This window comes from Raphanus sativus, chromosome 3 (assembly GCF_000801105.2).
Source record: "Raphanus sativus cultivar WK10039 chromosome 3, ASM80110v3, whole genome shotgun sequence".
NCBI classification, from domain to species: Eukaryota; Viridiplantae; Streptophyta; class Magnoliopsida; order Brassicales; family Brassicaceae; genus Raphanus; species Raphanus sativus.
The window spans coordinates 20,876,297-20,892,901 of record NC_079513.1 but is presented as its reverse complement, the minus strand read 5'-3'; the positions used below and the strand labels follow the sequence as shown (position 1 = coordinate 20,892,901).

At 37.0% G+C, this 16,605-nt stretch overlaps 2 protein-coding genes and 1 long non-coding RNA gene across 5 annotated transcripts; 1 reads left to right on the top strand and 2 right to left on the bottom strand.

Annotated features, from left to right (window-relative positions):
• Positions 1-452: 452 nt before the first annotated feature.
• On the bottom strand, positions 453-8,884 carry LOC108847207 (uncharacterized). Its single transcript, XM_018620394.2, has 27 exons — positions 8,726-8,884; positions 8,367-8,645; positions 8,161-8,220; positions 7,983-8,075; positions 7,565-7,784; positions 7,166-7,272; positions 6,928-6,990; positions 6,702-6,802; positions 6,452-6,546; positions 6,318-6,338; positions 6,008-6,103; positions 5,798-5,918; positions 5,590-5,718; positions 5,264-5,454; positions 4,196-4,467; positions 3,950-4,051; positions 3,629-3,805; positions 3,358-3,546; positions 3,033-3,274; positions 2,801-2,947; positions 2,183-2,411; positions 1,945-2,073; positions 1,724-1,852; positions 1,333-1,386; positions 1,065-1,250; positions 841-900; positions 453-739 (listed from the first exon to the last, which is right to left on the bottom strand). Exons 1-27 carry the CDS (start codon positions 8,729-8,731, stop codon positions 665-667), a joined length of 3,573 nt encoding a protein of 1,190 aa, XP_018475896.1. The 5' UTR covers positions 8,732-8,884; the 3' UTR covers positions 453-664.
• A 2,788-nt stretch (positions 8,885-11,672) lies between these two features.
• On the bottom strand, positions 11,673-12,313 carry LOC130509765 (uncharacterized). Its single transcript, XR_008943728.1, has 3 exons — positions 12,193-12,313; positions 11,917-11,986; positions 11,673-11,810 (listed from the first exon to the last, which is right to left on the bottom strand). It is a non-coding gene; the product is annotated as an uncharacterized LOC130509765 (long non-coding RNA).
• A 1,437-nt stretch (positions 12,314-13,750) lies between these two features.
• On the top strand, positions 13,751-16,529 carry LOC108843976 (AT-hook motif nuclear-localized protein 4). 3 transcript variants are annotated; one of them, XM_018617152.2, is made up of 6 exons: positions 13,751-13,910; positions 14,083-14,672; positions 14,857-14,927; positions 15,027-15,161; positions 15,253-15,414; positions 15,805-16,529. In XM_018617152.2, the coding sequence occupies exons 2-6, from the start codon at positions 14,159-14,161 to the stop codon at positions 16,222-16,224; spliced, it is 1,302 nt and encodes a 433-aa protein (XP_018472654.1). In that variant the 5' UTR covers positions 13,751-13,910; positions 14,083-14,158; the 3' UTR covers positions 16,225-16,529. The 3 variants fall into 3 exon arrangements, with proteins under 3 accessions (XP_018472654.1, XP_018472657.1, XP_018472656.1); XM_018617155.2 differs by having other exon boundaries at positions 13,760-13,910; positions 14,086-14,672; XM_018617154.2 differs by lacking the exon at positions 13,751-13,910 and having other exon boundaries at positions 13,917-14,672.
• Positions 16,530-16,605: the final 76 nt, after the last annotated feature.

Below are 16,605 nucleotides of genomic sequence, written 5' to 3'. Positions count from 1 at the left end.
GAACAAAAATAACCAAGAAAACAAAAAAGAAAGTTAAATACAAAATATGACAATGAATGAGTTCAAAATGTATAAAACAAGTAAAATCTAAAACAGATTATTCTAGAGAAAACCACATTTTGAACCACGATCTGAAAAACGCAAGACCCAACTGTCGCCTGAAAAATCCAACTCCACCTTGATCCATGACTCCGAAACCTCGCCTCGACGCCAGAGTAAACTGCCATCTTATAAATATAAACCAGTAATGCCTAGTTCTCTGACTTCTACTTAACATATCTAATGGTTTGACTAACCATGTTAGAAATGTATATTACTTTCATAACTCAATTATGAATTTGCGTGACTATAGTTCCTGTTTGACATAATCCATGTATGAATTTGGCTGTTTCTTGAATTCCAATATAGCAATAGTAACAATAACTTGAGTAAAACTTGAGCAAAAACCAAAGTTAACAAATCAAAAGCATTTTGGAACAATAAATAGCCAAAGACATACACGTGTTGTTCAAAAAAAAAAAAACCAAAGACATACACGTACACATCATAACCAAACAAATACATTCATTCATGTACACTGATTTAGCATTATCTTTCAAAGAAATTATGGATCAGAACTTGCTGGGCATATATCTAAGTACTCACCATCGGCTTCGACAAAAATTTAAGACTGGTTAACGTAAAGAACGGGTACAAGTCCAGCCATCTTCCCATCTCTGCCAGGTCGCTTCTTCTTGACCTGTCCGATTATAAGTTACACATCCCAGTTAGGCTTAGTTTTGGAAAAAAAAAATTATTCCCCTAAAAAAAAAAGACATGCGTTTGTCATTTGAAACTTACGTAAAACCAGCCATCAACTTCATATTCTATCTCCAGTTCCTCTTCTGCCGTCAAGTTTAGCTGCAACACAAACCAACATGCATTTAATCATAACAGAGTTGTTTTTCAGAAACAAGATTACCGTATAAACATTGAAGAAGCCCAATGAAGAAGGATATGCTTTGACTGAATCACATCCATATTCTCAGAACATACCAAAGAAAATGAAAATAGCAAAAGTTTACCTCATCATCTCCTCCTGCGGTGAAGTCATAGAGCGCTGTTCCAAATCTTGTACCAGTAGATTTCCTCGGTTCTTCATCATCTGATTCGTAACTTCGAGATCCAGACCCTGCTGCCATTGGGTTCTCAAACGATTCACGACTTTGTGGCTCAGAATATGAGTAAGGTGGAGGAGGCTCTTCCCTTATCTGAAAAAGAAGAATAAGGAATCATCAGCTCGTGTCAGCGCATAACATACACACAAGACACGTAAACAGAATATCAGCTTACCGGGGAACCATAGCCTTCGTATGTGGACTGGTATTTGCTTCCACCCGTTTTTCCCTATTTGAGTTTGCAATTTCATCATAATATAAGTTCAATTAGCTGAGAGCTGGATTGCATCCCATACAAGCACAGATCATTCAAAAGTTGTTATGATGATTCATATAGAGTTCAAGCTTCTTTATGCTGAACCTATGAACATGCCTTTACCTTTTAAAACGGTCTTTTTGTTATCAGTTTTCATTGTAACTCAGACTTAGGAGCTTAAAGACATAATAATCCATCTCAATGATGATATTCTACAACTATAGCATTGTATAACTGCATGAAACTCTATGGCCGGTAGTTTTCAGAAATAGCATACTAGGTAACAAGGAAGAGTGTGGGTGTATCCTACCGTTGGCTGTGAGGAAGGCTTTGAACTGAACAGTGATGGGTAATTCATTCCACCAAAATGAGAGGATATAGAGCTTTCAACTGATCCAGTAGAATCTGGAGACGATGAACCTGATCTCACATCATCTTCCTGTAAATGCAAATGAAAATCATTTATTTAGTATCCCTAAAACTAAGAAACAGTTTATTCCAGTCAACTTGAAGAAAGCCGCTAGTTTATACCTCCTGGTCGTTAGTTTCTAAGAGAGTCTTAGCCCACATGTCATCATACCCAACTGAAGGTCTAGAGAAGACATTCTCCTCATCAACGTCTGGTGCATCTGTTCCAACTCCAGCAATGAACTCATTAACCTGAAAAGTATTATATAGGTCCGAGATTCATTTGGAGACACAGAAAAATAGGTACCATCTATAATGTAATCATGTACGACTGAATACTGAGATAAAGATGGCAACTGACCCTGCTCATAGCTGGGGCGTTGTTTCCGAGTAGGCCATCATCACCAAGGTTTGCAGCCCAAGCATTCACCAGATCATCATCCAAACCACTGGAGTTTGACGCAGCAGGGGCAGGCTGAGTGGACTCATATATTAAGTCCGAAATACCAGTAGCAACAACAGTTGGATCGGTTGACCCAGAAGATGCTGTGATATTGTGCTTTGTCCGGTATGTATCAATGAGCTTTGCACTTCATAGGTTAGGTGGAAGAAAAACAAAAGAACAATCAGAATCTTCATATAAAACGGCACTAGAGACAGAAAAGCACTTAATCACATAAAGAAACCCGGGAAAGGGGACACAAGCATGTAATGCATACAAGAAAGGTCCACAGCAAGATCACCAAACATGAATTAAGAATCTAATTTTTCTGTTAATTAATACAGTCCTTTTATGTCAGGATTGAGGTTGTGTTGAACTAGGTATGCATATAACATAAAAAGCTAACGCAAAAAGTCTCTCGAAAACAATAAAAAGGGTTTGATTTTCCCTATGATTGCCTCCCTGTGCTCTATCCAGGATTAGTATCCTAAGTAACCGTCACTGATTAATAAAATGGGTGCAGAACTCAGAATGTACCTTATCGGACCCAGGGGTAAATACTTGGCTCTTGGAATATAGCAAAACAAGGAAACAAAATCCAGCAGCCTCTCGTGTGTTTCGTAGAGTTTTTTCAGCTCCTCGTCCTTCCATTCTTTGTTTGCATTATCATGATGGCGAATTTCCCTTGTCAAGAAAAATCACATATCAGCTATAAATCATATACAAGTAACTTACATGCATGTATTACAGAAGGAAATTTCTTCCTTACTTGATTAATTCGTCTTGTCCTAGATACATTTCATCCAGAACTTTTAACATCGGAGTTATTAAGACTCCAAGTCCTGTACCACTAACTCCTTGGTCTTCCCCATTACTAAGGTGCATTTCAGAAAGTTGAGACTGTACACCACCCTCAGCCAAAGTGTGCAAAAACTCGTATATCTGCAGCCTGAAAGGTTCACCAGATCTAATGGCTATTGTCGTAAGAGCTTGAATTGCAACAATTCGGACCTGTTTATCCACAGAACATAAACACTTAGGCAGGAAATCCTACAAGTAATACTCATATAGTTTAACAAAATATAATGGTATACCTCCCAGCTACCACTAAAGGCACACCTCTGGAGGCGAGTTAATGCACCAGCTAGAGTAGGATTGCGAGAACTGGCAGCAGCAACCATTTTATCTGCATCCAACATCATAAGTGCAGTGCCTGGTGGAGTTGCAGATTCCCATGCATATTCTGAAGCAGCGTAATTTGCATTTTCTCCAAGGAACCATACCTGCCACGCCACAGTATTCGTTCTAAGTTAGTCTGTTGAAACCGTTACCAAATGCATGTAAACCCTTCTGAGGAATGCTTACAGCGGCTTGCACCAATTTCTGCAGCGCCAGAGCCGACTTCGGATCTGATGCAGAGACCCTATCAATTGATGTCAGTCCTGACATGGATCCTGGCTGTGGGGGTGGTAGGTCGAGTACGATCGTCACTGCTTCCAGAGCTGTGTGTTTACCATCAGGACCAGCTCCAACAAGACATGTCTAGAAGTTGATAAATAAGTAAATAATGTAAAATAAACTACTTGAGATAATAAAATTTCAGCATAACAGGAAGATTATAGTATACAATAAACAGATTAAGTAAATTATAATAACTTTAAGGTTACGTTAGAGAGAAGAGAATACCTTCCAGAGCAGTTGTAAGACATCAGCGTCAATTTTCCCAGGGACTTTGGTAGCAAAAATTCTGGCAATTTCGAGAAGAATAACAGCCATATCTGGAGTTGCCTGTGAAAGACAAATAAATAAAGTTAGCTAGAGAAAAAAAACAGTTCACATGACTCTTCAACGAATTTGTTTAATTATGCCTTCAGTTTCACAGATGAAATCTGTCACAAGTCCCATTGCAAAAGAAGAAGATATCGTACTTACCTTAAAACGAGCATGCAAAGTAAGCAAAACATCATTAACTAGAGCTGCAGGCCAGGCAGGATCGGAAAGCTCTGAGGCAATGATTGATTTCAATTCATCCAACGATTCATGTGGACTTTGCATCCATATCAATGCTTTGACAACCATTGCCCGCACATACACGCACTCGCATGCTACTGTTGTTCGAACCACCTCCATTAATGAAGCGAGCAAACTTGCGATTGTCTCATTGCGACCAGGCCCTGCGGAGATAGATGATGTTCTCCGTATCCCTGTAAAGTCAGTCCAATAATTAAAATGATTATAGTAAGGGTATATAACAACAGAGATGACAGAAGGTAAATACAAAGTGATATAGGACATGTTACAGCTCAAAAGATTATGAGATACCCTCCATATTCAAATAATTATGTAAATGAAAATCAAAGTGATAGGAAGAACATGTTCCTTTGTTTAGGTTTACAAAGAAGACTGGTAAACCATAATAGCATTTTATTACAGCACTGAGTTCACTCACATTTTCAGTTTTGTGACGATTCGAGGTACAACAAAACAGTCAGATAATAATATTGATGCACCATCAGAGCATAGATGCAATTACTTAATTTATATTTCTGGTTGGCGACCATCAACTGTATTAAATCAATTAAGTGACCGAAAACTTGCATGAACTTTGATACTCCATATAAATTTAGAAAGATATTTGTGCATCTGTATACATCTTTTTTTTTTATCAAAATGCATCTGTATACATCTAACTAAATAAATATACCAAACTAAAAGAAGCAGTGGTTTTAGATTTTTAAGGAAGGCTCTATTACTGCGATCTAACTATTATAGGGTAACTGAGATGTACTGTGGTTACTCTCAACTTTGGCTCTTTAGTCTCTAACTACATAATGTCTGAGAGAGTTGGGGAAGGGTTTATATAGACATGTTGGTGGTTTGTAAGAGGAAGTGGGAGAAGCTTCACTATCAACATCTCCAGGAATTTGTAGTTCAGTTGTACTAGCTATAAAAATAGTTTTCCGAAATTCTATTTGTAACAAAAACATGACGATAATGTACCTTCTGGGTGAGAACTGTCATTTGTTTCAGCATCATCCAAAGCGTCAGAAAATGCATTTACATGAACTGATTCATCAATGTCCTCTAATCCCATAGCAAACGCTGCAGCTCTGCTCTTTCCCATTTCTTGCACAACCCTTGCTGCTGCATGAAGTACTGGTCTTGAGAAACTGCGAAATGAGCTCTCTAACCTGAAAGGACATGATCAATTAGTAAAGTTCTTTGACAGGAAACACAATCATACAATTTAAATAAACATTCTAGCGAAGAAAGGGAATCCATAAGATCTACAATTCTAAACACAATCTTCCATCGAGCTAGGCTACCTTCTCATTACAAGCTTAATAAGGGGCTGTGGTCGCTTGGTTTTATTAGATTTATCCTTGGATGTCGCTTCAGGCAGCTTCATGATCTCCCTGGTCAAGCGGTACCATCCACTAGCACGCTCATCCATCCTAAATGATGCAGTAAATTTTGGTCAATCAAGACCTCGAAAGAATCAATCAAGAGAAAGCAAAGTCATAGAACCCATGCCTTTCTGTGTTATCGTATTTTCCTAGAATGCACAAAATCGCCTCATAGCATACCCTTTCGCTTGGATCTAGGAGTAGCTGGTAGAGAATTGAGTTGAACTGAGCTCTAATATCAGGTCTCTCTGTAGGAAAATGGAAAGGAAACTACTAACTTGTAAATAACAGCTAACGAGGACATGCAGTAGTGAGATAAAGAGCTTGATATGCTTACCATCTAAAGCTCGAGCTCTGGTTATACCGTGGCACAACCTAGCCAGGGCAACCCTAGCAAGCACATCATGCAAATGTAGGATATCTTGCAAAGCCCCTAATTTAGTGCAGCCAAGAAAGGTAAATCAACTAACCCACATTCGTTCTAACTTTCTTGTATGATTATGTTAAGAAGAGTTGGCTTGTCACTAGAATCGAGAGTACATCTCAAAAGCAAATCAATTCGTAGAATGCATTAAAAACTCGTGTTCCAAAGACTTCTTTATAATCAGACAAGTAAATGAATAAGAGATTAGGCCTGTAAAGCATACCTGCTGGAGATGCAAGCTTTTCTGCAGCAAAGATCGAGACAAATCAAATTTTGAAGGATTAACAATTATGTGTCTACACAGATATAGAATGGCAAAAAAAATTGAAGGCGGAATTGGCTGAATAACTTATTTACCTAATGTCATTGCAACTGTATAGGGGTCTCTTGCAGCTAATTCAGCTAGAATTTCCAGCGAATGCCTCACCGCAACAGGATCAGCAAATGAAACACTGCAAATAGTATGGATACCAGACTAAGTTTTCAATCCATGCATAACTTAAAAAAAAAGTTGCTCCTGTGAAGAGTTGAAAAGTCACCTAAAACTATAATATTCCAATACTCTTATCACTTCAGTAGAAGGTAAAAGAACAGAAAAAAGTCTTACCCCTGGGCTGCACGGTGCAGAAAAACTGGATTTCCTGGATCAAGAGGAAGTCTTCTTAGTGCACTCATAGCAGCATATTGCAAGTTACTCCGAATGATTGACTAGCAAAAAAAAAAGACGACAGAACGCTCAAGCTAATGAAAACAAAACTATTAAATGCAGGAAACATGACTTATTAGAACCCTTAAGCCTTTTACTGGAGGAACCTAAGAGTTGAGAAAGATACCTCCTTATCACCCCCTTTTGTCCCAAAGACGCCTTTCTTTCGTTTATGCGGAACATCAGCAACCTGAAAGCAACATGAAATACAATCAGTGCTTCTGCATGGAACGGAGAAATATTCTTTAAAATGAACCCCACGTTACTGATAAGAAAAAAAAAAAGGAATGCAACTACGCCAGGACTTCTAGAAAATAAGCAAAGTATCTTGTTAAACCACAGAGAGCATTAGTAGAAAGACAAACCTTATTAAGCAAGTCAAATACAATCACATACAACTTTGACAAAAGCTCAGAATTTTCTGACGGTGAATATGTCAGAGCTTTTAAAGCTTGCAGTCGTCGAGCATGAACTGAAAAACAACAAATGCTAAGGTTAGAAAATCATCCCCAGTCACATCACAGAAGGAAAGTTGCAAGAGAATGCTACAAAGTGCTCTCATTATTTCTAATCATCTCCATCAAAAAGAAGATTATAAGGCTATTCGGATATTCATTAAGAAGGATTAAACAAGCTATATCATTATAAAATAAATCAGATAAGGACAGTCCTCACGGTTCTACTAAAACAACATTTCAACCATAAGGCAGAATTTCTATATATAAGAAAGCTTGAAACCAAACCAACGGCTAAGTGAAACTCACATTCAACTTCAGAATTAGAAGCTTCCGATGTTAGCTGATTCACTATCCGAGGAACAACATCAGCTCTTGTGACTCCTCCACCAGCATCAATATCTGCTAGAGCATCCCAGTTAGGAGTGGGGATACCACCCCCTGGACTCAGCCCCGTATCGGACAAAATTCTAGCTAAGTAATAATAGACATAGCGTAGCACATTCCGGTCTTCACATTGCTGATTAAGCTGTATCAATCACAAAGAAGAAAAGAATGGCAAAAACATGATACTTCTACTAGACAGATAAGCTTTCGAAACGCAAACCCTTGAAAATTCATGTAACATTAATGGGTAAAAAGAAGTCCAACCGAACGAATCATTTTTAAAAGCTCCATTATAAAGTTAAAAAAAAACAAAATGATACCAGCATGAACCGCTATATACCATAAGAAGAGATGGGGCCAGAGAAGGATCAACGGAGTTGTACACAGCAAGCTTAGGGAACACGTGATTCACTAGTTGCTTCTGGGAACTTTTCTGCTCACCCGAGAGAAAAAAAGAAAACATTCAGATACTATTTTTTCACCAGAAGAAGGCAAGAGTATAAGCGCAAAAGCTAAACCTGGTCCAAGGTGGCAGCTAACTCGTGAATGCTCCTTGCAAGTTGCGTATATGAAACTGGCTGTTCAAAGTCATTTCAAACATACAAAAAAACCTTGTTAAACTACATCCAAAAGTAGATCTTATCCCCTCAAGCTATTCACAGTTCTATTCCTCCTATTAACAGTGTTCCAATCTATACTCACAATCAAATATGATAAACAGTACCTTCTTTCTCTGTCTCTGCCTTTGAGGCATGATATTGGCCTTAACAGGATTCAGAGCAGCTTTGGCAACAGAGATAGTATCGCTCTGGATCTGCATCAATGTCGCTCTCTTCGATTTCTTCTCTCCCAGCGTCGTCTTCGTCGACATTGGCATATTCGCCGATGATACGGCTGCTGCGGGGGACGGCTGTGACGGCGTGGATGAAGAAGAAGTAGATTGTGCTGGAACTGGGGTTGGATCCGCCGAGATCAGATCCATCAGCGTCTTACCAGACGATTCCTGTAAATTAAAAAAAAAAAAAGAGGAAAATGGAATTAAGGTGATTTGGATTCGAATCTTGGAGATCCGGCGATGCTTACCGCCATAGCTAGTGGCGGATCGGAGGAGGATTGGACGGAGAGGTTTTTGAGTGACGGATGATATGGAGAGAGATCGTGTGATGCGAACAGAGTACTTCCGACCAGTTTCCTTTCCTGCGACGATCTTCGAGCTGAGGGTGGAAGCGAAGTTATGAAATATATGTTGGGAGTATTTTGTAATTTACAGTTTTAAACTTTATACGTCGTCGTTTGGTGTGAACTCTATACTTGCAAATTGTAATCCGGCTCTGGACATTATTGTTGCCCAACACTTGCGGTTTTCCGGTGGTTTGAAACTCGCTATAACATTTATGGGCCGAAATATCTCTCCTGGACTAGATTTGGGCCTAAACACATGGATATATTTATTAAACATAAATTGGCTTCTGGTCAAGTTAGGTAACTAGCATTATTTCTTGGTTTCAGAGCTAGTAGCATAGTGGGGACTGGGGGAAACTTGTTAGACAGAACCTGGAAACAGAGTTACAGTATGTTCCAAACTATGAAGAGGGTGAATGCAACGTTATTTTTGTTAGAGACTAAACCTCCAGACCGTGTTTTATGTTTTGTTAAGTTGGCCATGTATTTCGGATATTTCAGTTTGGTTCTTGTTTGGTTTCTTGGGTTATGTTATTTTTGTCAAAGTATGTACTTCTACCCTTAGAGCCAAAAAAGCTAAAAAGCTTAAAAAGCATCATTGATCTTTTGGAACTATACCACGCAGGACAAGAGTCGCATGCAACACCTAATGGCAAGGACGAGAGTCGCAAGATCAGATATATCGGACGTAGCTGACAATTGGTTTTGGTTAATAGTCAAAGTGGGTAGACAGTAGACTGGAAAAAAAGAAACAAGTAAATATTTTAAAATGCCAAAATGGCGTTATGACTCGAACAAAAAAAAAAAGACTCACATCTTTTCTCTTTCTCATATTTTAATACTATCCAAACTAGATTCGTGTCCGCGCTACGCGCGGATTATATATTTATGTTATTTTTAAGATGAATATGAATATATGTTGTTGATAGTTGGATTATTTGAAGTATGATAAGATTTTGTTGTCCATTTGTTAATGTTTTGCTGATGATCTCATTTTGGTGCAAATTGTATTTATAACACTAAATTCATGTATATAAGTACTACTCTGCACATAATGCTATGGTAAATTTAGCGTTAATCATTTTGAATAGGATTAAATGAGAAATAAATTATATTCCATTCATTTCAAAATAATACTCTCTCTGTTTTGAAATAATACATGTTTTACTTTTGATAATTTATGGTTTAATGCTTCTGGCTAAGACAACTTCATTTTTGCGAGTTTTTGTGCTTTGAAATTATCTAAAATACAACAAAATAATTTACATTATAATTTAATTTATTGGTTACTTTTAATTAGTTTTTATCGAAAGCATAATAAATTTACAGTTTTTATAAAATATAAATATAATATATTAACTCATTATCTTATATGCGTCTATTAAAATGTTTATTTTTATAAAATATAAATAAATTCTTTGATTTGTATCTAATTATATAATTAATTATTGAACATACTTACTTACTTTTCATATAAATTTTCAAAAAGAAAAGTTGATGTACATTTTTCTTATAATTATATCAGAATATATGTAAACGTAAAAAACTTCACAAAAATTTATGAAAGTATAGTTACTTATCTTAGATAAAGAACCTAACCAAATGCAATGAATAAAAGTAGATCCGTTTTTAGCTAATTAAAATTAGAAATATTTTAATTCAGTTTACAGAAACTATATGTAAGTTAATATATCTTGAAACTTATAACCGAACAATTCTAAATTCTTATACTAAAATCAAAATTTAACTAAAACAAACAAAATATTGTTACTTGTAATAATTGTATTTGTTATTATACATATAAATTACAGAAACTCAAGATATATTAATAAATGAAACTATAATTTTAACTAACTGTTATGATTAAACTACTTTGAAAATTTAAATATGTGTGCATGAGCTTTTAAACTTCAAATTGATCAATATTTTATTTTTAAAAAATCTGAATACAATATTTATCAAATCATATATTTATCTAGAATAAAATTTATGAATCTAAGACAACAAACTAAACACATTAAAAACTAATAAAAATTAAAATAATAATGTTATGAGTGAATTCAGAAAAGTATATACAATCTGATATATATATACACTATCCAGATACTTTATATCGACATGACCAATTAAAATAAAATAATATTGTTTGAAGTAAATCATATTTACACGCACAGTCAAATATTACAAAAGAATTTATAACTAAGTAAAAATATTATTAATGAATTGTTGTAGTGTGCTTACTTTATAAATATTTACACCCACTGTCAAAATTACCTAGTATGATATATGAAGCTAATATTATTTATAATTTTAAATATACGTGTCATAATGTTTAAAATAAAACAATGACTTATTCTAATATTCATAATAAATATAAAGTTTCTGTTCAGTTGGCTATCATCTTCGCTACTTCAGTTGTGTTACAGAACCTTCGAACTTCGAAGCAAGGAGAAGATACTTTTCTTATAACACAATTGGAATTTTTGTATCTCTGAGAAACAAACTACCTAAATTATTTTCCACCAAATAGCCAAACGAAATCAACCTTGAATGTCAATCTACTAAACTTCCCTGGGTATGTGGTGCTTTGTTATTTTTGTATTCTTTTTGTAGTCGTCTCTTCACTGTTTAGACAAAAGTTTGTCTAATTGAAACTTTAACACATTTTAACTTTTGTGCTCAATATCGCTTCTACACACATCTAAAATACATAGGTTCATTTCCAGAATAAAACATTTCCTTAATTGTACTCGAATTGAAAAAAAAAAGTTGAATGGAGTTTCATGGACACCAACAGCAGATACGGTTTGGTTCAAAATTTTGTGTCTTGAAACCAAATTTGGATGTCGCAAATGTGCCATTGCATTGCTTTGGTGATGTCATTGAGGAAGAGGTCCGGGTCTCTCTTGTAACTTTTGTTGTACTCTCAAACACCATTTCTAGGTACCGCCATGTTTTCAATCTGTAATTGCAAGGACCACTGTATCTGGGCATTAAAATCAAACAACAACATATATAATAGGACTAATACTCTTTTTGGTTAGAAAGCAGACAAAAGTTAGTTTTAGCAGCTATGCAGGTGACATCATTACCTTGATCTTCTCACGGAAACGTTCCTAAGCTTCCATATGTAGCATTGAATCTTATGTGATCTAAATGCTCCTGGTAAAGAAAAAGGGACAAAATTAAACATGTAAGTAATACTATAACAATCAAATTTTGAACAAATATGAAAGAATGATTCCATGTTTGTTGTGTAGTCAGAACATAAAAATTTCTCAAGTTCTAATGTCAAGAAATTTGATATCTTTGGTAGATGTCATCTTCTTCACGGAAGGAAATGATATGCAAGATCAGAAAATTCAAACCTGTTAGTCTGTGACAGCAGCCTACGCCCAAAAGATATTTCACTGAATACTCCGCAACTTTCTTCAGTTCTTGCTACTGGGAACTACTCGCAGTGTCTATTGCCGCAGAGGTCAACCGTAGCGTTCAAATGAGCAGCCACTATGATGAAACGACCTCCAAGGAGGCAAAAAGTAAAGATAGGTAAAAAGTCACAAATAAGGTGGAGAAGTTTGCTGAGTCATAAATGACAGAAGTGGTGGCCATGGAAACTTTATTCAGATCTTCTACGCTGGTGTTGCTCTTACGCCTCATGTCCATCTTCCAGTTAATCTTCTTATCTGAATGATAACCAATAAAATTTTAAAACAACAGCAAATCAATCATCTTGATAGGAAAAAAAAAAGATTTTTGATCCACAAAGCACCCAGCTTTCTTATGTATAGAACCAAAAAGAGTACAGAGCTGAACAATATTACTAACCTTATCTTCCAGATTCTCTGTTCAAGAAATAATTTTAAAAAGTGATTATTTTGAAACGTGAATTACAAACTTGGCATTAGTGATTATTTTGAAACGTGAATTACAAACTTGGCATTATAGAAATAAACGAAAGCGCCATAGAAATATTTATATGTATTCAGTAGAGACGGAATTGATGGAAAGAATAAGCTAAAGGAGGAACCTTATCATGGGTTTGCCTATGATTTGCATGTGTGCTTGCTCATGAGTCGAGAGGGAGTGATGATTCCAATGACCCGACTCTGGAATATTGGATTGAACTATGCGCCAATCGACGCCGCATTCGCCGTTCCGGCGTAATCTCCGGTGATACTGTGGCTGAGAGAAAGAAAAAAAGAGTTTATGAGTGACATTGAGATCTTCCCAGAAACGGATAAGGATAAGGCCAGTAACAACTGACTGAGCAGTTCTTCCGAGGAGAAAATCTAGGAGACAGGACCTCTATATACATATAGGAGGATGGAGAACGCTTTAGGTGAAGATGAGTCGTTTCGTCCGTTTAGATCGGTTGAGGAATCGAAGAGATCGAGAATAAAAAACGACTCGCCCGAAGATGAACCACACTCAAACGGATCTCAAAACGGGAAGAAGATAGGGGCTGAAAATGGCAATGTTAAAACACATCAGAAACTGAAGCCCACACTAAACCCAAATAAAATCGATGATGACATGGACGTAAACTGCAATATTACTGGCTAATTTTTCTATCCAACGTGGACACACTCATAGGCTTTGTTATTCTCCTTTTAGTATAGAGTTAGATCTCAAAAACCAAATCCAACTGTATATAATTAAAAAATTGTCCCCTACGCATTTTATTAAATTAATTTAGCTTTAGCTGTATCCCAAATTCCAAGACTGTTAAAGAGTGGCGTGTAACTTTTTTCGAAAATTTTCTAATTAATCCCATTATTACAATTTTTTTTTTGAATTACACTTTTCTCTTTTCTGGTCTCTCTCCCATTTTTCCCTATTTTAATTTAAAATATCAAAATGTAATAATGTAATAAAATATCCGCTCCTCTTATTTATTTATTTTTATTATTTATCTTTCCCATTTTCTTTCTCAAAACCCTAATTTCTCACATCTGTAAAAGAAATTTCCCCATAAACTTAACCCAATCCATAGAAGAAAAAAAAGAGACAAAACTTTTCCTTTTTTTTTCTCTTTGTGCAGGTTAATTAAGAATGGTTTAGGAGAAATACAAGTGAAATTAAGGTTCGGCCATGGAAGCTCTGATCTTTCATCTTCACTAAGTTTTACTTAATTTCAACTGCATCTTTGTCTCTCTTTTTCTTTTTTTGCTTTGATCTTCTGAATCTTACGTTCTCTAGATCTCTTCTTTTTTTTTCTCTATTGTTCTGTACTTTATAAAGTCTTTTTGTCTCAGAAGCTTGAAACCTGTCGTGGTCAGCAAGATTCATTCAACTGTCTTTACTTCTCCTTTTTAACTGTCGGATCTTTCGATGGAGGAGAGAGAAGGAACCAGCAACAACATCTTAACCAGTTTTGGTCTGAAACAACACGTAGCTCCTCCTCCTCATCCTCCTAGTACTGGTGTCTACCAAATGGACCCACCACGGTCCGAAAACCCTAACTTTTTTCCGGTGGGGCTACTACCCAACACCACCGCCGCATCTGCCTCCGTCTCCGCCGTGGCGGTTAAAGCTACTGAGAATGCTGCTGCTGCTGCTCCTCCTTTCAGCTTAACAATGCCGGTGGAGAATTCCTCTTCTGAGCTGGCGAAGAAGAAGAGAGGGAGACCGAGAAAGTATAACCCCGACGGCTCACTCGCCGTGACTCTTTCTCCGATGCCAATCTCCTCCTCCGTTCCGTTGGCAACTGGGCAACGAGGAAGAGGGCGTGGAAGAGGAAGAGGAGGACGAGGTCGCGGCGGACGTGTAGAGCAGCAGCCCTACAACAACAACAATTGGGCCAAGCATCCTCGGATGTTCGAATTCGACAACAGTTCTCCTACTGGTAATGTCTACACATCTCATTTCTATTCTATTCAATTATTATTACATGGATGAATCTTTGTACATTTTACAATCAATACGCTGCGTTTTAACGGATCTTTATGCCGTATTGTGTGATTAAGATGCGTAATGAATTTGTAAGTAGCAATGTGTCATTTGTTTGTTTGTTTGTTTACTAATTGCAGTTGTGGGAACTGGAGAAGTTGTTACTAGTGCAAGTTTTACTCCTCATGTGCTCACAGTAAATGCTGGCGAGGTAATGTACTTTTTTACTGAATGTTTATTAAGTATTATGATGATGATTCACTATGATTTGTAACTCTCTTTTTTTTTGGGCACAATGGTTGATTACTAGGATGTGACAATGAAGATAATGACATTCTCTCAGCAAGAAGGCTCTCTTGCCATCTGCGTTCTTTCCGCAAACGGTCCCATTTCAAATGTTACACTTCGCCAATCTACCACTTCTGGTGGCACTCTCACTTATGAGGTTAAAGATCTCTCTCTCTCTCTCTCTCTCTCTCTCTCTCTTAGATTCATTTAAATCTTTTCTAAATAATAACAATTTTGTGTTCGGTCAGGGTCATTTTGAGATTCTTTCTTTGACGGGTTCGTTTATACCAAGCGAGAGTGGAGGAACCCGAAGCAGAGCTGGAGGGATGAGTGTGTCTCTTGCAGGACCTGATGGTCGTGTCTTTGGTGGTGGTCTCGCTGGTCTCTTTATTGCCGCTGGTCCTGTTCAGGTAACTATTGATCCTTCTAATGGTGACTCGAGGTTTTTTTTTTTCTTCGGCTCTAACTGGTGACCAGTAAGGAATCAGAGGAACAACGAGGAAAAGAATAAAAAGGAAAAAAATAATAGGAATATTGTTTCCTACTGTTCCTTCTCGGATTTCATAAGGAACATATTTCTTCTTTGATTCCTTAAATTAAAAGGAATGAGAAGGAATACAGAAAAAAAATATTCCCTATAAATGGTGTCGGATTTAAGGAACGAAAAGGAATTGGTTATTCTCATTCCTTATAAATGGTGTCAAGTGTAAGGAATAAAGAGTAATTAGCCATTCCTAATCATTCTTTTGGTTACCAGTTAGAGCCTTCTTGTTTTGAAGCATTTTTATCTGTTTTTTCAGGTAATGGTAGGGACTTTTGTTGCCGGGGGTCAGAAGGAGGAATCGCAGCAGCAGCAGATAAAGAAGCAAAGAAGAGAAAGACTCGGGATCCCCATAACAACGCAAGGTTCCAACATCTCATTCGGTGGTGGCTCAGCTGAAGATCCAAAGGCTAGATACAACGGCGTCCCAAACAAGCCTGTTGTTGTCCAGCCACCACCAGTGTCCGCACCACCACCTATGTCCTTTCAGCATGAGCCGAGCACTACTAACGCGGTCCAAGGTTACTACAGAAACAACACTGCTGCTGACCATATCAGGGATCTCTTCTCTTCTCTCCCAGGAGAGGATGACGACGAAGAAGATGATGAGAACTTAGAAGGTGAAGACGATGGGGAATTTGGAGGCCACACTGAATCCGACAACGAGGTTCCAAGCTGATGATTATTTGAGATTTGAGAGAGTGAATCCGAACAACATTCGATGGTTCTTGATCTTGAGCTCCTGCTGCGTTTTGTTCTTTGGGATTCTTTACAGTCTTAATGGGTTTTTCATTCTCTTCAGATTTTAGTTGTATTTTATTAAACAGAGATGTCTCTCACTAAAGAGTTAGGGTTTATTAGAGAGAGGATCTGTAATATCTTTAGGGTTCTTTTGACTTGGTTTCTACCCCAAGTGGTTGTTGTTGTAGAATTGCGAAACTTATGTCTGCTCTCTCTCTGTCTCTCATTCAGTTTGCTCGTACTTATGTCTGCTCTCTCTCCGTCTCTCATTCAGTTTGCTCGTTAATGACTTTTCATTTTGACAAATCAAGTGACTTTT